General features: G+C 37.0%; 3 protein-coding genes across 3 annotated transcripts; 1 reads left to right on the forward strand and 2 right to left on the reverse strand.

Annotated features, from left to right (window-relative positions):
- The first annotated feature begins 1,628 nt into the window (after positions 1–1,628).
- On the forward strand, positions 1,629–3,890 carry LOC125238821 (putative uncharacterized transmembrane protein DDB_G0292500). Its single transcript, XM_048146268.1, has 2 exons — positions 1,629–1,706; positions 2,780–3,890. Exon 2 carries the CDS (start codon positions 3,120–3,122, stop codon positions 3,324–3,326), a length of 207 nt encoding a protein of 68 aa, XP_048002225.1. The 5' UTR covers positions 1,629–1,706; positions 2,780–3,119; the 3' UTR covers positions 3,327–3,890.
- Positions 3,891–5,362: 1,472 nt separating this feature from the next.
- On the reverse strand, positions 5,363–18,596 carry LOC125238785. The gene is made up of 8 exons (XM_048146222.1): positions 18,531–18,596; positions 15,409–15,541; positions 13,197–14,060; positions 11,825–11,899; positions 10,993–11,115; positions 9,626–9,724; positions 6,765–6,842; positions 5,363–5,518 (listed from the first exon to the last, which is right to left on the reverse strand). The coding sequence occupies exons 1-8, from the start codon at positions 18,579–18,581 to the stop codon at positions 5,379–5,381; spliced, it is 1,563 nt and encodes a 520-aa protein (XP_048002179.1). The 5' UTR covers positions 18,582–18,596; the 3' UTR covers positions 5,363–5,378.
- A 1,567-nt stretch (positions 18,597–20,163) lies between these two features.
- On the reverse strand, positions 20,164–22,593 carry LOC125238873. Its single transcript, XM_048146347.1, has 2 exons — positions 22,541–22,593; positions 20,164–21,517 (listed from the first exon to the last, which is right to left on the reverse strand). Exons 1-2 carry the CDS (start codon positions 22,589–22,591, stop codon positions 20,504–20,506), a joined length of 1,065 nt encoding a protein of 354 aa, XP_048002304.1. The 5' UTR covers positions 22,592–22,593; the 3' UTR covers positions 20,164–20,503.
- Positions 22,594–24,382: the final 1,789 nt, after the last annotated feature.

A 24,382-nucleotide genomic window follows, 5' to 3' on the forward strand; every position in this document is an offset into this window, starting at 1 on the left:
CTTTTTTTTGGATTTGGAATTTTTCATGTGGTTTCCACTCAGAATCGCGAGCTCTTTCAATCCTAATAGGAGAAAAAAAGTGTCCCAAGGTTTTTTCCAATTCCGTTACCATTTTTTCATACATTTTGTATGGCGGTAACGGAATGGAAGGTTTAAAAAATGTAAATCTTGGGTAAATTTTTTTCTCATATCAGGATCGAAAGGCCTCGCGATTCTGAGTATGAATCGCGTAAAAAATACCTATGTTACAAAAAAAGTGGGGTGGACATCTTTGAAAAAAAAAATGGCCCTTTAGAGGTCGGCACGCACCTCTATAATTCCTATTTTGAATTAGCCGGAATTATTGTAAACAAAGGTGTGGCCGGTGCTATAAAAAAATTGCACCATTCGAGGTATTAAAATTGCCGATATTTTACTTTATTTGTTTTTCTGCCGGCCCTTACTTTAGAACCCCTGACTTACGCTGCACGTGTTACTTTGACAGTGACAGCAGTTTGTTTACGTTTATTCCGTTCAAATCCTAATGGGAATATGGTCCTTCGGCCGTTTCGGGTAGCCATGAAATGTTTGCCTACTATTTTATTAAAAAAATTGTCTTGATGAGTATTGCGCGTGGAGAAAAGTATAGTCAGCAATAAAAGCTTGTAGCCCATTACGATACAAGTGCGAAAAAAACACGTGTCGATTAAAACGCTCCCTTCGGTCGTATTTTACTTTATCGCCACTCGTTTCTAACTTCCTTTTCGCACGTGTATCGTACGACGTTTTTCAGTACAGATGGCCCTCCGAAGTTATGACCTGACAAGAAATAAACAACTCGCACTAGTGCGTAAAAAAGCACCATCTATACTGAAAAAGTTTCGGTCGTGTTTTAATTTATCGCCACTCATTCCTTCCTTCGGAACTTCCTTTTTTCGCACTTGTATCGTAATGTACTATTTTTTCATTAGGCACTAAAATTATGAATTAAAGTCAGTGCAGACAAGACCGGCATACTTTATTTGAAATATAGTTTGAGTGGATAAAACTAGACTATTAAAGTAGTCTGGAGTGATCCGCATGGTCCTATGGGCTAGCTAATTTTATATTCTACACAGCTTTTATAATACTTTGGTGAATTAAACTAAACTTAAGTGAAGAAAACCGTCTTTCACGGCAAAACGTAGCGATGAATTGTCGTGATTTTTGAAGGAACGGCGAGTGTCATAGGCTACTTTTTCTCTTTCTAACGCGAGCGAAACCGCGGGCAAAAGCTAGTAGGTATCATATAAAAGATTTTTACTATTTGCTTAAACGTACAAACCGACAATTCAACGCCAGACACTCAGCGTCTATACTCCAGTCTGTTTTTTCACACGTCTTTACCATTACTAAACAATTTCTATACATTTTCATACTTCCAAAAGAATGATAACAAATATCTTCAAAAAGCACGTTTTACATTAATACAATAACTTATTTAATTTCACACCTTAGTTCCCAACAATAAAGTACGAAATCGTATTCCATTTCGTAACGTCTAAGGGTATCTTAATACTGCATTATGCCACTGGATGGCATAATGCCATACTGACACACTTATGCTATTGCTTTATACGTTGATAACGTGACACATATATAGGACTTTTCGAGGAAAAAAATGGTTCAGTGGCTTCAAAATGTTGGGTCTACGTTTTGCCGTCATTTTCTCTGTATTCATAATTCAGGTATTTATTTTTTACGTTTTTAATCCATCACTTGTCGAAATGCCATTTGATATTTGCCAGTCGCTTTTCGGTGAAGGAAAATATCGTGAGGAAACCGGACTAATTTCAATAAGGCCTAGTTAACCTTCGGGTTGGAAGGTCAGATGGCAGTCGCTTTCGTAAAACTAGTGTCTAACTGTCTACGCCAAATCTTGGGATTAGTTGTCAAAGCGGACCCCAGGCTCCCATGAGCGGGATAACGCAAAGAAGATGATGATGATGTTTTTAATCCATTAGTTGTACACTGTGGTGACAAATTAAGAATTTCACCACCCCCCCTTTTTCCCGTGGGTTTCGTAGACTACTTGTGTTTTTTTAAAGAGTGGGCTTACTCATGGCCACAGCCGAGGCGAAGACGTGGCCTACGATGGAGCGAGCTCGCATATAAGATGCCTGTTCACCCTTGATTTTTGCTGAGTTATGGCAAATAACCTGTTTCGTAATATCACAATTTCGTTTTCTTTCGACCCCTTAAGGCCGTCACACTTAGCGTTTCGCTAGCGTAGCGTCGGGCCAACTGTATGAAAAAGACGCCGCGTCAAACCCTTAATGCCAAGAATGGCACTGAAATTTTAACAGTTTTTATGAGCTCCCGCTTGGTAACACAGGCGTGGGTTGGTTGTATGTAATTCATTGTAAAAACAAATCCCTGATCCCATTATTTACCACTTGAATCGAATTCAATGGCGTTTAGAAAAAAAACGTTACGGTTTAAACACCATTTTACGTCTTTAAAACCACCTGCAATTCATTGGTATATACCAATTGAGCCAAGGAGTGGAATTCCTTGCCGGCGGCTATACTTCCGAGCTCACATAACCCGGCAACCTTCAAATCAAGAGTGAATAGGCATCTTCTGGGCGGAGCTCACTCCATCGTAGGCCACGTCTTTGCCTTTGGCTAGCCTGTGGCCAAGAGTAAGCCCATTTATAATTAAAAAAAAAAAAATCACCCGATATGTTTACCAACACGAACGTAATCGATTACCAATATGTTTTTCTCAATTACTTTTTATTAATATTTTGTTTTTGCAGAGAGTTGCAAGCCAATGCTGCAACTGCGATACGGAACTATTCATATCCGTCGATGACTTGATGAAAGCAATCGGCCCAGGGATCGAAAACTTCATCGATAACAACCCGAACCAGTGTGGATGCCAACAGCCCAGGTGTCAACCACCCCGCCAACAACCCTGCGGATGTCAACAACAGTCCTGTGGATGTCAACAGAAATCCTGTGGATGCCAAAAACCCTGTGGATGTCAACAACAGTCCTGTGGATGTCAACAGAAATCCTGTGGATGCCAACAACCCTGTGGATGTCAACAACAATCCTTTAGATCTCAACAATCCTGTGGATGTCAACAACAACCATATGGATGTCAACAACAGACCTTTAAATCTCAACAACAATCCTGCGGATGTCAACAACAACCCTGCGGATGTCAACAACAGTCCTGTGGATGTCAACAACAACCCTGTGGATGCCAACAACAACCCTGTGGATGCCAACAACAATCCTGTGGATGTCAACAACAACCCTGCGGATGTCAACAATCCCAAAAAACAGTATTCGCCGTAGGCCAGCCCACCTTCTCGATTTCTGGCATTAACCTAGGTGGCAGCCAATGCGGATGCCAACCTCAACCTCAATGTGGATGCCAATCTGTCCAGATCAGTCAACCAAACTGCGGATGCCAACAGCCATGTGGATGCCAATCCATTCAGATCCAACCTAACTGCGGATGCCAACCCCAATGTGGATGCCAATCCATCCAGATCCAACCAAGCTGCGGCTGCCAGCAGCAGAGTCTGTCCTTTTCTAACCCATCTATCTCCTTCCAACCCGTCTCTCAGCCTAAATCTAAGCCTAAACCGATCAAAACAGAGGTACCAAGCTGCATAATCCCAGCTGCTCTTTTAGAAGCCCCTCCATACGGCATTGTCTTCGCTGGCGACAACCTGCTCATCGAAGGTCCGGTCCAGGTTAGCGGTAACATGCCTTTCAACAGTATCATTGAGCTAGGTGGTGTGATACCGTCTTCTGGATCCGGTTGCGTTCAATATACTTGCGGAGATTCGTGTTCTATCTGCTATTAAATTATATCTTTTTAAAGTTTTGTATAAACGGTTTATGGATCCTAAATTGTTTTTGATTTGGTTACTTATGCCCTTAAGATAATTATTTGATGAACATAGTGATTTAGCTTTAGGTGTACAAACTGTAAGGTGTATAAATACATACCAAATTTTTTGACAAATTAATATCTTTCCCAAAAACGCTTTTTATTTAAGTCAAATAATGGCTTAAGAATGTATAAGCAAGGACGATTATAAATTAAATGGTCCTTGGTATAAGTAATAAAATAATACCAAAGCAGTATTTTGTAAATTTATTTATTATTGTATTGTATTTACTCTGGGATTATGTAAATACATACATACATACATACATACATACAATCACGCCTGTATCCCATGAAGGGGTAGGCAGAGCACATGAAACTACTCAAGTTTCAGTGCCACTCTTGACAAATAAGGGGTTGAAAGAAAACGAAATTGTGACATTGTAGTGACAGGTTGCCAGCCTTTCGCCTACGCCACAATTTAACCCATATCCCACAGTTGCCTTCTACGACACCCACGGGAAGAAAGGGGGTGGTGAAATTCTTAACCCGTCACCACACGGGCATTATGTAAATAAGTAAACAAAATATGGGGGACTTCTTACACAGGTCGACCTAACCCCAAATTAGCTCCAAACAAGCCTAGACCCTGTCTGCTGGCCGATGGTCCAGGGTCCTAGGTTTAAACCCAGGTATGGGCATTTAATTGTGTAATTTGTGTTTCTGGGTCATGGATATTTTCTATGTACACTAACTGATAAATAATTTTACTTGACTCAAGAATGCCATTCTAAAGAAAATTATATTTTGGTGTCAAGACAAAAATTCTTGAGACAATAAATTATTCTTGATACTTAAGGTGCATTAGGGTAATTCCGAAAGTCGTCTAATTAGGAAAGTCGCATAAAAATCACCATTATTTCCATCATATCAAGATTCCCCTTTCGGAATTATCCCAGCATATCTGTCATTCGGAATTACCCTAATGCACCTTATAGGAAAATATTTCTTGGGTCAAGAATTTATTCTCTTAACTCAAGAACAACAGTTTCTTCAAAATGATATTTTTGGTTCAAGATTTTCTCTCCTGAAGCAAGTGTTATTTTTTATCAATGTATTTAAGTATTTGTCCATTGTAATATAATTTGTAGAATGTTAGGTATCCTATGAATGTTATGTATCGGATATTTTTTCTTCACAATGCATTTTTTACGTTTTCTTTTTAGGAATTAATTTTACCTGTATTTATTATTTGTATGCCTATTTATTATTTATTATTTGTATGCCTATTATACGATATATATTACGTCGCTGTCGGAGTATAGCCGCGGTCAGGTTCGAATTAAGGGCATTTATTTGTGTGATGAGCACAGATATTTGTTCTTGTTTTCTATGTATATAAGTATGTATTTATCTATTTAAGTATGTATATCGTCGCTTATAAAAATATCAAAGTTGAGTAAGATGTCCCCCAATATTTATTTATTTATTTATTTATATTTGTTTATTTATTTGTGCTTAATATTTCTCCCTACAGGCAGATCAGCTCTATCATCTGGATCACTGTGAAGTTTCTCATAGGCTTCTGTGGCAGCTTCCGGGAATTCTGAGAAATCAGGGAATTCCAGTTTTCTTCGGGAAGGTTTTTCTGTAAACAAATATGTAGTGGTTATTTAAAAAAAAATCGTTACACATGCGGCAATGTCATTATTAGAGATGCAACGAATAGTTGTTTGGCCGGATACCGGATACCGAATATTCGGCCTAACCATCGGCCGAATATTCGGTATCCGGCCGCCGAATATTCGGACAGCAGAATTTTACCTACAATACCTACAATTTAAGCAGGGAGCGGGCGCGTCGTGCAGGTTTTGACTTGTTTCGTAGTGAACTTCGCGCGGAGTCCGTTTTTGTTTAAATGTTTATTTTTTTTTAATAATAAAGGGCTATGATTATAAGTATTATAACTGTAACTGTTTTTTTTTACATTTAATTTGTTTACCTACTCCAAAATCATTCAATCAAAAATAGCACATCCGGTATTCGGCCGGATAGTACGTCATTATTCGGTATCCGGCCGAATAGATTATTCGGTACATCTCTAGTCATTATTCGCTCGAGTTTTGCCGCGTGCAGCGGGGCGGGCGTGCGGCGTGTATGTCAAACGTTTATTCTATTCTATTCTATTCTAATTGAAGCTCATACAAGTGTCCTGAATCGACGCTGCATAGCCCGGCCCGCTGCACGCGTCGCCGAACGCTCCGCTCTGAGCGTCCACTCAGGCGTTACACTTAGGTTGCCTCTCAACCATAGAGGAATAATTAAGGGATGACTTGTAACTCCATTCATACATCAGTAAATGCGGGTTATTTGTATAGGCATAGTTAAGTGACATCTAGCGACAATCACGCGTCAATCACGCGTCAACTAGCGCCAATTATCAGTACTGTTAACTTGTCAATAGATGTCGCGACGAACGAAAAGTCTAATGCTCACCAATTTTAGCTAATATTACAATAGTCATTAATGCATGTTAGGTTAGACACTAAGTAATATATAATGCCAATTAGCACGTAAGGTTAATCTGTCAGTGCCGATTGATTGGAATAAATAAATATGAAATATGAGTATTAATCAGTATTCTGTTTTCAATTCCTTCTGCTTGTAATATAAGTTGTAAACTGTTCTAATATTAATTTTTTGGTAGACGAGACACTGTTGATACCTAGTATCGAGTAGTGGTACTGATAATTCACGCTATTTGACGCGTGATTGTCGCTAGATGTCACTTAACTATGCCAATACAAATAACCCGCATTTACTGATGTATGGAGGACAACTCTTCCCTTAGGTACTTATTCTTCTATATTCTCAAGGTAAGGTGACTCTCATACCTTCATCAGCAGATTTCTTCTTAATCCATATATATTTCTTTCCATCCGGGCCTATTTGGTTCGCCTCCAATGGTGGACCTGCGGAAAAAAATGTTAATAAAGATAAGATAATCATTTACTTGTTTGCTACAATACACACCAAAATTAGACAATTAAAACAAAAATAAACAACAATAAGTACTAACACTACAGAAAAAACAACAATAGCTTAATGTGGGACCAAGGTAAATCTGCGTGACAAATAACAATGTCATCGTCGATGTCAAGTTTACTATGAAATTGTAAAGTTAATACAATACCTAGTCAGTCTAGAAATAAGTAAAAGTATTAGTTAAGGTAATTATTTAATTTTTTTAAACTTCTGATTAGCAGAAACGTCTGCAATCGATGCCACTAGGCTTAGAATAAATTTAAAAGTGGAAAATGTCTGCCTTGGGTGAGACTAGAACTCACAGCCTCTGGATCGATACTCCAGCGCTCTGCCAACTGAGCAACCAAGACTTCAACCAAGCCAGCGAAATTTTCCACTACAAAGGTCAATGGGACCCGTAGCGACATCTACCGTAAGAGTGTTAAACTTCTTAAACGGCAACCGGAGTTCCAAGTCATATTGGAAATTCACCAGTTACGATGCGCTAACCATGTTAAATTATAAATTTAAATAGATATCATACACGAAAGAAAAAAAAACAAAACGACAAGGCCCACTGGTGGCCGAGCCAGGAATCGATCCCGGGTCTTCAGCTTACGCGGCTAACGTCTTCACCACTAGACCACCCGCCCGCCGTTGCATGTTAAATTAATTAATTAAGGCCGTGAGTTCAAGTCTCACCCAAGGCAGACATTTTCCACTTTTAAATTTATTAAAATTATTTAATTATTAGTGCGTTTTCACATTATCCGATACCGATATCGGATGTAGGACGGATATCCCATACATTCCAGGCGCCATCTTGAATTTCTTCCATTGAAATCCTTACGACATCCGTTATCGGATCGGATAATGGGTCAATCCGCGGCAAGAGTAACGTGAGTCACGATTTTATGGCATGTTCCATTTATTCACGATGCAAGTTAAAGTGATAATCTATCTCTAAATAAGAGTTACTTTCCCGATATATGCATAGATCCTTTCATTTTTTTTTTAATTGAAAAAAGAAAAAACCTTAAAGTTTAAAGTTACAAATAATCGCCAAACTGTATAACAGAAAAGAACATTATGTCAAGTTACAGCAAAAAATTATTATGGTCAAAGAACTATGGAATATGTAACACCTAAAATTTGTAACAAATACCCTCTTTTACTGGAGAAAAATAAATTAAAAATAAGCAGTCTCAAGACAAAACTTAAAGAAATAATGTTAAATAATCACCATAGTAGTCTTCGTTAGCCTCAGTAATTCTAAGTACCAATTTATACAACCTGTTTTTATTGATATCCGTTAACCTATTGTATTGTGTTTACTCTTACTTATACTATAGCATAATAATACTTATAGTAAAAATATAATAGATACATGTACAAGAGCGCACCGCCAGTTGCAGCTGCAGTTCAAATAAACACTCAATGCCTTCGTGACTCACGTTACTTTTATGTGGATTCACCCTAATGTGAAAACGGACTTAGGATTACAAATCATATTTTTCAAATTTTTTTGCGTTGTATGAGATATTTCGATCTTTTGAACAATCAAATACAAAATAAAAATGTAACATTACCACGTCAAACCCACTGTAAAAATGAAATTTTAAATACAATTTATATGCATCAGATAAGTATAGGTAGTATAAAGAGTATTTTATGAATAAGTTCAAATCAAAGAGGAATAAGTAAGGGAAGAGTTGTACACCACACATAGATGGCGCAACAAAAAATGTCTTGTAGCTTTCGATTATACTTATAGATGGCGTTAAGTGTCATTTTTTAACCCCCGACGCAAAAACGACAGGGTGTTATAAGTTTGACGTGTCTGTCTGTCTGTCTGTCTGTCTGTCTGTTTGTCTGTGTGTGTGTGTCTGTCTGTGGCATCGTAGCTCCCGAACGGATGAACCGATTTCGATTTAGTTTTTTTCATTTGAAAGCTGTGTTAGTCGGGAGTGTTCTTAGCTATGTTTCATGAAAATCGGTCCACTAGGTCGCGGTCGGGGGTTTTTTCAAAATTTTAATTTTGACAGATTTATGTCTCGAAACGAAAGTGACACTTAACGCCAATCTACAAATAATCGATGGCAACAAAGCATTTTTTGTGGTTGATTTATGTGTGGTGTAGTGTATGCGCGTTCTTAGGCGGTCGCATTTTAATGTATGGGATGTATGATCTTCTTATACTTAATCTATGATGAAACAGAAACAAGTGAATGATGAGATGACGGGTGATAGAGAGGAGTAAAAGAAAAGGACATGCTACGCCGACCCTAAGTTTTGAGACGCAACTATAGGTAAGAGTGAGTGGCAATTATCTGCATCTCTTTCTTTTATATACTTCTGTCTCAAAACTTGCAGCAATAACTTTCACTTCTAAACTCAGCTTAAGGGCAGGCGAATGATATGGTCATACGATAGTACTCCTTATACTGTGATATACATACATACATACAATCACGCCTGTATCCCATAAAGGGGTAGGCAGAGCACATGAACTAATCAAGTTTCAGTGCCACTCTTGGCAAAAAGGGGTTGAAATAAAACGAAATTGTGACATTGCAGTGACAGGTTGCCAGCCTCTCGCCTACGCCACAATTTAACCCATATCCCACAGTCGACTTCTACGACACCCACGAGAAGAAAGGGGGTGGTGAAATTCTTAACCCGTCACCACACGGGATCTGTGATATATTGGTACCGTTTCGCTTATACATACATGGGAATTGGGCAAAGAGTTTGATGTTGCCCACAGCCCTAGCTGTTCCTTGTATGACGTTCACCGCAGGCAGTTGCGTCCTATGGTACAGGACTGGCGCTGGAAAAATTCAAAAATATTTGTTAAAACTTATTACAAATGTTTACAGTTTAGTAGCCAACATCACAATTGCTTCGTATTCGTAAGCTTATCGTAGCTCTCCCGATCGCTCTTCTTTAGTGACGCGACAGAGTCAGACTGCGTTTCGACCGCCATAGCGTAAACGATTGTCACTTTGGTTAGGTCGGCAGGTGACTAAAAAAATACCATGTTTATGGTTGTACAACGTCATAATCATCCTCCTTGCGTTATCTCATGGGACCCTAGGGTCCGCTTTGACAACTAATCCCAAGATTTGGCGTAGGCACTAATATTACGAAAGCGACTGCCATCTGACCTTCCAACCCGAAGGGTAACTAGACCTTATTGGAATTAGTCCGGTTTCCTCACGATGTTTTCCTTCACCGAAAAGCGGCTGGCAAAAAAGACATTTCGCACATCGAAAAACTCATTGGTGCGAGCCGGGATTCGAAACTTCGAACCCGCGACCTCCGGAATAACGTGTCGTCACTACTTTAAAAAAAACTTGTATCTTCCGGCTCAGCCACGACATTGGTCCTAAGCGCGGCAGCGGTGAGCGGCGGCCATACATTGGAGCGAGACACAGCGATGGGACTTTTCATTCGCACGTATGGCTGCCGCTCACCGCTGTCGCGCTTAGACCAATGTCGTGGCTGAGCCGTTCGTCTGTCAATGAAAAGAAAATTGTAGTACTGTATGGAATGCATATATAGACTTGCTGCGTTTTAACTTTGAGAAGCAGCGTGAGATACGAGATTTTTTCGGTATGTATTCTGACTTCTGACATAATGCTTTATAAACTGAAATAAATGTCATATACAAAGAAAAAATGACCAAGGCCTCCAAGTGTCCAAAGCTGGATTCGAACCAGCGTCCTCCGTTATCGCGACGGATGCCTCAACCACTCGGCCATTCGGTCACGGTGGCAAGGGTCGAAATTTTCAAGTATATGACACAATTACCGAAGGCTAAGGCGCCCCCGGCCATCTCTGAGATAGAACCGAAACTAGTTCGATCTCCTAACTGAATCAACCCATGTGATTACGAGTTAGCGAAGAGAGATGGCGCTGCCATGCTAATTTTAATTTGTATTTTTTAGTAGACACACTACTATTTTTAAATATAAACTGAAATAAAAAAAACATATACTAAAAAAAATACAAATAATAAAATACTAAAAAATACAAATTAAATTATTTTCTATGAGGATAATTTAATTTGTTCTAAGAATGTTAATTTTCATTTACCTGCACATTGTGTATTGTATCGAAGGCATTGACTGTCGTAAGGCACTGGGTTTAGAGCTATTGTTGGGTTCGGAGTACCTATAATAGGTGGAGTGAAGCCAGTATAAGGTAGCATTGGAGTACCTGTAAAGAAAAACAGTATTAATTATGAGGCAAACGACCTAAGCACCTGGGTACATAGGCAAGAAGTGTATGTCTCACACTCTGTTGCATTAGATACACCGTGTCTTTTTTGTTTTCCATTGCATTTCCAGGGCATTGGCGGTACGTTGTAATATGCTGTCCCGCAGGTTTGCGCGGTGTAATGGGAATGTCAAAATAACGCTATTTAAAGCATTTTGCCAATCCTTTTACACGTGTAGCCTGTGGACAAATTTTATTATACTAAAAAGGCCCTCAGTGCCCTGCGTATCCAGTATAACAATGGGTTCAGGATGCTGTTGGGACTGCCTCGTTATTGCAGTGCGTCAGGCATGTTCGCGGAGGCCCGCACTGACAGTTTCGGTGCTATAATACGCAAAAGAACTGCCTCCCTGATGCGTCGCGTGCGAGACAGCTCCAACAGCCTTGTGCGCCTAGTGTTGGAATCGCCTGCTTGTGCTATCTGGAGACACTGGGATGGTGTACATATGGAATCCAGAGGCCAAGTGTATAATTTATTATAGTTTTAGTTTTTTTTTTTTTTAGATGTAATAAATAATATGTAAATGTAACTAACATAGGTTTAAGGGAATGTACACTAACACTATGGATTTTTTCCGAAATAAAAATTATTGAATTGAATTGAATTAGGCAGGTTCCATAGGTAGTCAGTTTATAAAATAATACTTACATGATTCGTAGCAGAGAGTTTCACACGCTGGATAGCTCTGAAGATATAATGGAACTGGCTGCATCATAGGAACACCTGCCATCATAAAAGTCAAATTTAATAAAAACAAAGACAAAATGAACTACAAAAAAAAAAACATCAATAAATGAAACGTCACATGTATTTTCAAATGACTTAAGTGTTTACATAATACATGTAGGTACATAACATACATATGAAAGTAACTTATTTTCCAATAATATTTTATACTAAGGAATACTACGTTAAAAATGCATTAAAGTACTTATAACAATAATTTAATACTGTCTTTTACTTTGTACTAGTACTATTCAGCAAATGTTTATATTGAATTAAATGACACATCCATACTAATATTATAAATGGGAAAGGGTGTGTGTCTGTTTGTTTGTCGTCTTTCACGGCAAAACGGAGCGACGAATTGACGTGATTTTTTAGGTGGAGATGGTTGAAGAGATGGAGAGTGACATAGGCTATTTTTTGTCTCTTTCTGACGCGAGCGAAGCCGCGGGCAAAAGCTAGTAATGAAAATAAATGTTTATTCAAAACTGAAACTTAAAACTTTTTAACTTTTGCCAAAGCAGAGTATAGTTTGTTGGCAGACAAATTAAAAACATATATACAGTCAGTTCATCTTTACTTGTCCTATCATGTAAACAAACGAAACGTCAAATATGATCAAAGACAATTACTAGTGATTGGAAATGTCGATAAAATGATGTATTAACGATAATTTGTAAATAAACGCTACTAACGTCATCAGAGGATTTTCAATTTTACGTCACACAATATTTATGTAAAAACTAAATTTTGTTAGGTTTCGTCACATTTGCAACAATCCTATGGAAAAGGCTAGTACAATATTCATTTTATAGTACCTAACATTAACATTAATACAACAAAAAATATACTGATAGTAAAATATTTATTGTAAAGAGGTAGGAAATAAAACGTAAAGAAGTCGGTAAAAGATCTGATAAATTATTGTAATTAATATCAACGCACTTTTTCAAAGCTATACAAACTCAAACGTTCATATCGATCGTTCATAACGATAAGTTGTCATGCCAACATTATGACTCATAGACAATTTAGACTTCATAATGTCAGGAGTATTTGATGTCATCCGTTCGTAATTACAATTATTGATGAAAATCTTTTTAGAAATGATATTTTTCAGTGGTTTTTTGATTGATTTCAATACTTTGTGAGTTTATTTAAGTGTATCATAACATTTTTAGTGATGGTTAATGTGCAATTCCAGAGTAAATTGAGATAATGTTTTCCAGCAGTGTTTGTGTACATGATTGGACAAGTTAGGTTGAACTGAGTGTAGGTATATATGCGTACTCACTGTTACTGTACATTGTACAACAATCATTAACACCATCCAATGCATTGTCAACTTTTAGTAATTCCGCTTCCACAACTGATTTAATTTTGGCTATTTCCATATCTACAAAAGTTTCAGTTTTAGCCAACTGTGCATCCAAAAATTCACCAACTTTGTCTGATTCTGATTCTACGAGTGATTCTGTTTTGTCAAGTTTTGATCTTACTCTCGATTCTATTTCTGAAACTTCCGATTTCATTCTCGTATCAGTTTTTTCCAATTCTTTTTCTACATCTTTGTATATTTTACCTGTTCTTGACTCAGCTGTAGCGTCGACCTTTTGTAGCTCTTTATTCACAAACGCATTTACCTTTTCCAAATCAGATTTGACTACATTTTCTGTTTCAGCGAGTTTTGATTCAACAAACGCTTGTAAGATTAGCATCGCTAGTTGTGTTAACGCTTCTTGTTCCGTCATTTGTTTTGTTACTGTTTGACCGATTGCGTTGTTATTTCTTTCCATTTCTGATTCTACTTTTCTTAGTGCTGATTTTACTACTTCTTCAGCTTTTTCTAGTTCTGAGTCAATAAACTTATCTAAGTTAGATAATTCTGTGGAGATTTCAGATTCCATTTTTTGAAGAGTCGAGTCAAGAGCACTCTCTATGTCTGAAGTGGCTCCACCTTTCATTGCAACTTGTAATTGTGGTCCCATCCTTTCTAATTCGTTTTCTACGAACGCATCTATTTCAGCCAATTTGGCATCTATTTCTCTACCGGCCTCTGCGAGAATGGCGTCCGCTAATGTAGCTCCTAGCATAATATTTTTAGGTAAAGGACCATTTTCTGGCGCATTAGGAATAAATGGTAGCGTAACTTCTGGGCCTTCAAAAAATATTACAGTATTTTAGCTTTCATTGAGTTAGGCATAGAATACATTTAAGAATGGAAATGTAATACTTTGAGTGAGGTTTGAACTCAAGATCTCGGGATACCCAAGATACCCAAGACTCGATAGACATACCCAAGGCAATACTTTTCCACTTTTAAATTTATTCTAAGCCCAATGTCATCGATTGCAAATGTTTCTGCTTGTCAAAAAGTTACAATTTCATTGTGTTGTTCATATTTTAAACAACTTGTAGGTATACATAAATTTAAGCCTGTATCCCCAAAAGGGCGAGGCAGAGCACGTGAAACTGCTCAAGTCCTGAGAGGACGCTGAGAATGGAACGTTCGAACTTCAATTGTTCACTAGTGATGAGCACAGATATTTGTTCCTAATTGTTTTTTGATATTATATTATATCGTTGTCTGAGTACCTGCAACACAAGCTTTCTTGAGCTACCGTGGGACTCAGTCAATCTGCACGCTATAATATTTATTTATTTATAAAAAAAAAACACTTGTATGAGATTCAATTGCTGACACGACATTCAGCCACGTTCTAAGCGCGACAGCGGCGAGCGGCGGCATACATTGGAGCGAGACATAGCGATGGGACTTTTCATTCGCACGTATGGCTGCCGCTCACCGCTGCCGCGCTTAGACCAATGTCGTGGCTGGGCCGTAATAGGAGCGTGAATTCCGGCTTAGCAGTTAAGGTGCTGTTGAAAACGAAATTGGGATACTGCAGAGACATATTATACTATAAAACTTCCGTGAGACTCAGACATGTTTAAAAATATTATAAGCGGGTTACTCACGTTAAGGCGATATAACGCTCGACATGTTTCGCTCCATTTCCGAGGAGCTTTTTTAAGAGTAGCGACCCCGCCTCTACACGTCGAGAGCGCGGCGCGCACTGTTATCCTTTTTTTACCCAATTGATCATATCTGTTTTTTTTTACCATACCCACACGGAGATGTTCAAAGACTTTTTTTTTTAATAAATATTGGGAACACCTTAAACATATCAACTTAGCCCCAAACTCAAAGCTTGTACTATGGGTGCTAAGCGACGATATACATATTTAAATAGATAAATACATACTTATATAATATACATAGAAAACATCCATGACTCATCAGGAACAAATATCTGTGCTCATCCCATAAATAAATGCCCTTACCGGGATTCGAACCCAGGACCGCGGTTTAGCAGGCAGGGTCACTACCGACTGAGCCAGACCGGTCGTCGAAAGAAAGAAATATTATCGTGAGCGTTTCGTGAGCGTTCGTGCATTCGGCTAAACACACTGTTACCATTACCACACTGTGTGCAAAGACTTACAAGGTGTATGTGTAGTGAAAGCCGCTCTTCCACTAGCTGGGGCAGTCCCGCTGAACTCTGCCTTGCCACGTATAGGTACTGTTAGATGTTTGTCATTGGCGTTAATTCCCACTCCTTCATTGGCGGGAAATGCCTGAAAAAAAAATAGTCTGATAGCTGCTAATTTTTGTTTCTTTCTTTTCAGTACATATGGTGCTACTTTATCGCACTAGTGCAAAAATATAAAATTACCACTTAGGTATGTGCCTATGTCGAAATGTCAAAGGATCATATCATACGTAAATATACTAATTCGGTGATACAAGCGTGAATCATTCAAAACGATTTTTGGTTGTTTCACCGAATTAGGCGTGTCACCGAATGTGGCGATATGTCTGAAGAACGTCGTACGATACGCGTGCGAAGAGGAAGTTCGTAACTCGTGTCGATTTAAAACATTCTCCTTACTTACCATTACAAGTTTATTCTTTTCCGCACTTGTATCTTAAATTCGTAATGTACTCAATTTCAGTCACGCTTCAATAAATAAATTCAGATCTATTATAAGTAAACATACATATACATATCAGTATCCCATAAAGGGGTAGGCAAAATTGAAATACTAAAATGCCACTTTTAGGGGTTTTGAAACGATTATAAGTAAAAATTATTCTAAATATTATTTGAGTTAATAAATTATTATTTTTTCATACCTATTTATACCTATGTCAATGGCAAATAACCTGTAAGTTAAGTGCTTCACGGTATATAAGTTTTTTAATAAAATAAACAATTTTATATAGTTTTGTATGTTGCGTGTCGAATGTCTAATGTCTATAGAAAATTACTAAAATTAATTTCAATATTGTATTACTTGAATATTTCAAGTAGGTTATTAATACTTTATTAACTAGCTTCTCGCCCAGGCTTTGCACGGGCAATGAAGCATAAAAATTGGTAGGTATATTAAGTTTTCCTTTAAATAAAAACGGTATGTCGCAGACTTTTTTAAGAAAATAAATACGCAAATAAAATATAACAACCAAACACATATGTAACTCCGTATAGACGGATAAAGTCTAAGAAAAAAACGTACCTCGAAGCCATAGAGAAAGCCTAGATGGTGTTACAACTTTGGGGACCGCTCGGCTAGATGGCGCTAATATTAATATTTGACATTTTAACACATATCATGCTAACAATATGGGCCAAATTGTCAAAACTGAGGTTCAAAAGTTTTAAGCCTGTGTCGAGAGATGGCAGTATATGCACTGTGATTACACATTTTACTTTGACATTAACTCTATAATACTCGACTCGATCCTCTTTGATAACAACCACCACCAAACATACAAAACTCGACACGTGTTTCGCCTCTCTGTGAGGCATCTTCAGCCAGGCTATAATGCTTTAAATTTTATCACTTATCCGCGTGGATAAGACATCTGTAACGTCACTCTCGCACTGACATACTTGCCAGAACGTGACAGATACTTTATCCAAGTAGATAAGTGATAAAATTATAATCATAATTAGGCCTGCGGGAGATGTCGACGGTCCGAAATGCGGCAACTGAAGTCTATCAAAGTTGATATTCCTAAATGAAATTACTGTTGTGTGATTTAAATCGGATATATGTCAATAGATTCTACCCCCCTTATTCATAAACGTACACTAAAGTTATCAAGCCGATAAAGTTCGTTTTCCCCTCACTAGCTCGGAAACACGTGTTTTGTCCTTTAATACCAGCGGGTAAAAACGGATTTTATCCACTAGTGGGTAAAGTAATTTGACCTTGAATAAAGTCAAAATAACTGCTTTAAAATAAAACTATGGAAACGGATTAAATCGCGTATAATGAATTTAAAATACATCCCGACGTTTCGAACTCTTTACAGCGTTCGTGGTCAACGGGTGACTGAGGAAAAATTAAAATGTGCAAAAACTATCCACTTACAAGAAATATTAACGAACCATGACCACAAATAATATAGATTTCTAAGGCAGGTTCACACACTATTAATAAAGCTAGTTATACAATATTCAAAAAATTTTACCATTACTCTGTTAAAAAATAATTAACCAATTAATCTACACAAAATTGACAAAGAAACAAACTGCAAATGTCCAACACCATACAACACAAATGCCTCACAGCCTTCGTCGTGTTATTTCATGAGTAACTATCGCGGTAACCGAAGACAATATTAACTGCTTTAAAATTGATAAAAGTAGGTGAATCTAGTAATAAAGCTGATATACCACCTGTGGAACTACTGGAAGCAGTGATAATAGTTATTTGTTATACAAGGGGGCAAAGTTGTATTTTAACGCCGAATGTGGAATTGAAAAACGAGCAAGCGAAAGGATTCTATAGTTGAACCACGAGCGAAGCGAGTGGTTCGAGAATAGAATTTCACTTTTCCCCTCACTATAGCGAGGAAACTACAACGCAAAAAATGCGTTTATCACTGCTTCCAGTAGTTCCACAGGTCGTATATCAGCTTTATTACTAGATTGACCTACTTTTATCAATTTTAAAGCAGTTAATTTGACTTTATTCAAGGTCAAATTACTTTACCCACTAGTGGACAAAATGCGTTTTTACCCGCTGGTATTAAAGGACAAAACACGTGTTTCCGAGCTAGTGAGGGGAAAATATTTTGATTGATTGATTGATGTACAAGTTATATTGGTGAACGTTATAAAACAATTTTTTTTTCAATTAAGTTGAAAAAAGAGCTTAAATAGAAAAAAAAATGCAAGTGGGTTGCAGATTTCATGGGTTCTTTTGCAAGTCACTAAATAGGTATTTTTTTTAAAGTAACACCTAAGTAATAACAAGGATGATTTAATATTGTCTAATCTCAAAATTGAATTATTATTTTAGGTCTGCTAAGCATCTACGATAAATTAAAAAAAAAAAAGCTCGTGGCATTGACTAGACATACTATGTACTCGTATTACAAATTTTAGTTCAAAAAATATATTTTATAATAATTGATTGCAGTCTCCGGTCTCATATTTTTTTTATTTCCCAACATCTTTTTAACTACACACCTGACTATTGCTAATATTACCACATATCCACAAACAATGTCACAAAAGGGTATAAATACAATTAAAATAAAATAAAAACTTACATTTACAAACAATCCGTGGATCAGAAGCACACACACAATATTGTTCCACATTTCCTTCTATTTCGCCACACATAACATTTATGGAGGCAGAAATTGAATTTATTTAATTATATAGTAATATATTCTTATCTGAAGTGTTTACAGACACCGTTTCTTTGTTTCAGTTGATTTGAAATACGTCAAGCGATACGAGAGGGTTAGACACCTGCATTTAATTATTCACACGTTTTTATATTGATATAAAAAGTTTTGACGCACGAATTTAAACGTCATTCTTAAAAATATGGCAAATATGTGTCTTTCAACACAAAAGGGTCATATTTAAAAATATTTTAAGCGGGTTACTCACGTATTAAGTCGATATAACGCTCGACATGTTTCGATCCATTTCCGAGGAGTTTTTCAAGAGTAACGACCCCGCCTCTTGTTGTGAGACGTTGAGAGCGCGGCGCATACATGAGTAACCCGCTTAAAATATAAAATATTTTTAAATATGTCTGAGTCTTATACACTAAAGGGTAATTTTAATAAACGTTATTGTTTAAAATTTTAACAGAACTTGTTATATCCGGTAAAGGATCATAGGATAGGAACGGAATGTCAAATATGTCTGTGGTCTAAATGGCACGACCTAGAAGTGTAACAAAATTGGACAGTTTCGAGAAAAACATAGATTTTTTTTTTTTTTTTTTACTCAGAAACACGAGCTTTTCCGGTTATACTTGGAGATATAAATCGTTCCGAATGTCGCTTATCCAATCCGTTTTCATTTTAAGACACCACTCTGTGCGGAACTTACAAAATTGGAATGATTTGAGTAAAATGTCAAATGTTTTGGCAAGTTTTTGGACATTTTATCCTCCAATATCTAGAGTTCTGTTTCTGTTATTCAGAGTGGAAAAAACATTGAATTTAGTAAGTACTAAGTACCTTAGAAAAAAGCTTGAGAATTAATCTTTTCTCGCGCAAAGTCCCCAATGGGGCATTCATTGTCTAAAAATTAGCTGGTGTAATGTAACGATCTTTATCTAAAGCATTATGCAGAATTTATGTACTAAAACTGGCCTAGAACGTGTCGGGCCACGCTCAGTGAAAAGTTCTGTAGTCACTTAAATTAAAAAAATAATTCAATAGTTTATGTCAGTCCCGACCCCATTAACTCAGGAAAAATGTTAACAGCGCGATGTAGCCCAAAGTACAGCGCCATCTCTCGGGAAATATTCATTCTGTTGATACTACCAAAGGATTTTTTTGTCAAACTACGCCGTTCATTACCTGTTCATTATTGAATTGAAATGGCGGGTAGTTAATATTGCTTATGTATTTATGCCTAATTACCTTTTGTTGAAATGAACGTAGTGAAAGTAGTGAAACACCCAGTAATAATTTACAATTCATATATTTTATATTTTCTGTATTTATTTTCCTTCTTATGCTAGGTATTTTACAATATGTATATGTATAAAAATAAAATATAAAAACATTTCAAAACAATATAAAAACATATAAACATAATTATTATAAAAAACTTAACCTAGGGTGCCGCCAGCAGCGGGGCAGATCCCAAGCTGCCGGTGGTTAGGGCTGCAGAGAGAGGAACCGTCGGACTATCCGCGCTGTGTCCAAGATCACCGCCTTCTGCATCTGGCCCTTGATCCAGCCACCTAGCGAGAGTCTCTTAAGATGTTGGTCGAGACTCTTCGCTATGAGACTGGTTCGCCGAAACGACTATCGGAACAATGATCGTTGATTCAACAATTTCAACATCCCACATTGCGGTTAATCTCGTGAGCCAAGTCTAGGTACTTACTGGACTTGTCCTTCTCGCCTTTCACGAGATTCTCATCATGGGGGATGGTGATGTCAACGAGCACTGCCCGGCGCTGCGCACGATCTATTATCACAATCTATTATCATATTGTCTATTTTATATTATTATTATGACAATAGAAATATTATTAATCCATAAACGTTTAAGACTCTATTAAACCAAGACGCTTCATTAAGATCAGTTCGAACAAACTTCTTTTTAACTCTTCCGTTGTTTCTCCATTTTCAGCTTTATCAACAGGCAAATTTTCATCAGCAGATGTCATGACAGTTGCTACAGCATTTGTGGGATGACTTGTTATATCATTGACAGGTTCCACAGATGAAACTTCTTCATTTATTGGTGCATCTTCCACACTATCTGACTTTGCGACTGACAGATCTATCTGAGTTACATTAGTTATGTTAGTCTCTTCAACATTTGCTGCATCCATTGATACATCACTACCAGAGGTGACATCTTCAGTCGATACGTTCTCGGCAATATCTGAGCTAGTGACCGTCTCTGGAACATTGGCAACATCAGTAACTGGTCCCAAAAACTCTAGGAGTGGTCCCACAGAGGATATGTTTTCATCTACTGGTACGTTTTCCTCAGTATTTGAGCTAGTGTCTGATTCATCTTTATCTGCTTTACCACTCTTTTTATCAGCAACTGACTCTATCGTTTTTATATCTGGCTTGATGATTCCTAAATATTTTACAGTATCTAAGCTAGTGCCTGTCTCAAACGAATCTGACGCATTGCTAACTACATCACCAATTGGCATAACAAGTTGAATATCCTCCATTGCTGGAGTGTCTTTTATATTGTCTAACTTATCAGAGCCAGTAACAGTGTTAACCAGTTCTGCTGGATCGTCAGCAGAATAGGTCGTATCTAGTGTTTCTAAAACTGAGACTAAAGGTGGCTCTTCTTTAATTGATGGTACATTTTCTACTATATTAGATTCAGGTACAGTTTCTGTGACATCTACTTGTTCACTTGTCACTTCATCAACTGTTTCTAAAGTGTTTACAGTATTCGCAACGCCTTCCGCTATCGGTACTTCTTCATTACTTGTAATGATATATCCTTCTATTATTTTATCTTCTACTGCAGTGATATCACCAGAAAGATCGCCAACAATATCCAATTGTGCTTTAATGCCAAAAATCTGAAACAGTTGACACATTGGTTAAGATAACTCTGTGTATACACCGTGTTTCACTTAACACTAAAAACCTGAAAACAGTTTGTTCAGAATCGAGAGTAGAATCGATTGAGCTATATCTTGATGGGGGTAATATTTTTATTTAAATTAGTATTATTAGTTATTTTTTACGTGCCCATTCTATTGTACTCGTAATACAACATTGTGTATATCGCATTGCTAGAGGTTGTTTACCTTTTTTCAGTATTTAGGGGTATTAATACTGGCCGGTTACTTGGACGATTATTTTTTCCGCTACTAGTTTGACGTTGTTTGTCAGTTAAATCTTAATGTTTATCATAAGTCATAACAAATTGAACTCGTACCTAATTACAACCTTGTCATTTTGAATATTGAGTTTATTTGTGCTTACTGCGATTACCTGTCCAATTTGAAGTTTACTGTGACAAAGCTTTAAAGTGTTTTACAGTGACATCTTAGCTGTCTATTGGTAAACCTTATGTCGTTGCAGTAACGTACACAAATAAATAGTCTTATGGTTTATGATGGTAGTTAGCAATTATTTTATTGAGTGTAGAGCTAAAAGTCAAGTAGAGCTGTACAGAAAATTAAAAATTCAATAAAAAAAAAAGTAACGATCAGATTAAAAGATGAATACTCTAGATGAGTTTAAAAAAATAAAAATCAGTTGGGGTGTCTGAGGTTTTGAGTGATACCGGAAACACGCGCCGTGTATATTATTTTAAACTGAAATATGGGTACTAAGTATGAGTCAAAAGGAGAGCAATCAAGATATGCCTAAATCGAGAAACTGCACAATATCATATCACCGCACAGCCGAAACCACTGGTCCTAGAAATTCCAAATTTAGCACGTAGGTTAAGGTATAGAGGAGCAAGACAGGTCAAGATTAGTTTGACTATTTTATTCGAAACATCATAGAGGTATTTCTAAACATACGACTTTAGAACGCAGGTGAAGCCGCTAGCAAAATCTAGTACCATTATTATAACAATTTTCACTCACCATGAGACATAAAACAAAAACAATTGCACCTCGATCCATTGTGTCTGACATGTTAGACTTGTTATTACCTACATTTGTAACTATAACACGTACTTTTATATTTTCAATGTCATTGCCTTTGTACTCATCCATTAAAATTACATCGTGTTTAATGATTAGTCACGTCCTACTATTAATTGATACATGCCTAATTAATTTTATTAGAAATTTTAATGAATGTAAGTGGTACTGACTCACCATTATGTGTTTTCACATTATCCGATCCGATGTAGGGCCGATATTCCGAATATTTACGAGTACTTCGCCCTAGTCCCAATGGACTGAAGCCATTTAATTTTTAAAAACTGAACTGAGTACTTCGCCATCTCTGATTTTTAACCCCCGACGCAAAAACGACGGGGTGTTATAAGTTTGACGTGTCTGTCTGTCTGTCTATCTGTCTGTTTGTCTGTCTATCTGTGTGTGTGTGTGTCTGTGGCATCGTAGCTGCCGAACGGATGAACCGATTTAGATTTAGTTTTTTTTTGTCTGAAAGTTGAGTTAGTCGGGAGTGTTCTTAGCCATGTTTCATGAAAATCGGTCTACTATTATATGTCTGGGTCGGGGGTTTTTTCAAAATGTTAATTTTGTGGTTATTGCCTTTGTAACCCTCCCTACATCCGATATCGGATAGAATAATGTGAAAACGCACTTAACTACCGGACCAAAATTACCACCTTTAGCCATTGCATATCCTTAATTTGACCTAATTTCGTATATTTTTGTAATATTTATATTCTCCTTATTATCTTTAACTTATTGTTCAAGTTTTTAATTCATCTGTTTTGTTATTAGTCACGTCCAGCTATTTTGTTGCGAAAATTCTAATTCTATTGAAATCTATTACCAATGTATTGCGATGATTTTACCAACGTTGTAGATTGCAAGTTATTCAAATATAGATGTTTGAAGTAACTTACTAAGGTTAAGGTGGCAAATTGCGCCTAGCGGGCAAAGAACGCCTACCACAAAATATCTCGAAAACTATTGATTGGATACTTAGTAGTGTTGACATTTTACATTGTTCCTACAGCTAAATCATAATCATAAGCTAATGACTTTCATCCCTCCGCATCACATGCTAAGCGCTTTGCTCTTATTTTCAACTTGCCTTGTTAGTATGTTAGTGTGCGTGAAATCATAGAAACTTAATTTGACCCACTTCCCTGTTTCCGATTGAACTGAAATTTCGCACACATATGTACATCACGTGACAATGCAATATTATGAACTCTGTTATGAAACGTCGTATCCCCATCGAGTAAGGGGTTTTTAGAAACGTCTCGAAGTAGATGACTGTTGAAAGAAAGGTACAGTCGGCGATAAAAGCTTGTGCCAAAAATGAAATTTTTGCAATATATATGCAACAATAATAAATATATGTTTCAACTCCGAGGTAATAATTAAATACCTACTGAAAGTCTTTTACATTGCTTATGTTTATGTAATATTAAACTATTTCGTCTATTTCCTATGATGTTATAATATCTATTAACGTAGTCATATATCTATATCTGTTGTACACATTAGTTTGTACATATATTTCATAATAATAGTTATACCAATATTACCAATTAATTTAAACAGTTAGGGCCACCTGCACCGACGAAAATGGAGGGTTAACCCACCATTTTATACGGTATTTGACAGATGACAGCCCACTAACCCTGAGTTAAGTGGTTGGTGCAAGTGAGCCTTAGACAAGCAAAAAAAATACACTTCATAGGATTTTTAGATTGATAGAAGGCGAATGCGAATCTTCAATATAGGATTAAAAGATAAAATACTCTAGATGAGTTTTAA

This window comes from Leguminivora glycinivorella, chromosome 24 (assembly GCF_023078275.1).
Source record: "Leguminivora glycinivorella isolate SPB_JAAS2020 chromosome 24, LegGlyc_1.1, whole genome shotgun sequence".
In the NCBI taxonomy this organism is placed as follows: Eukaryota; Metazoa; Arthropoda; class Insecta; order Lepidoptera; family Tortricidae; genus Leguminivora; species Leguminivora glycinivorella.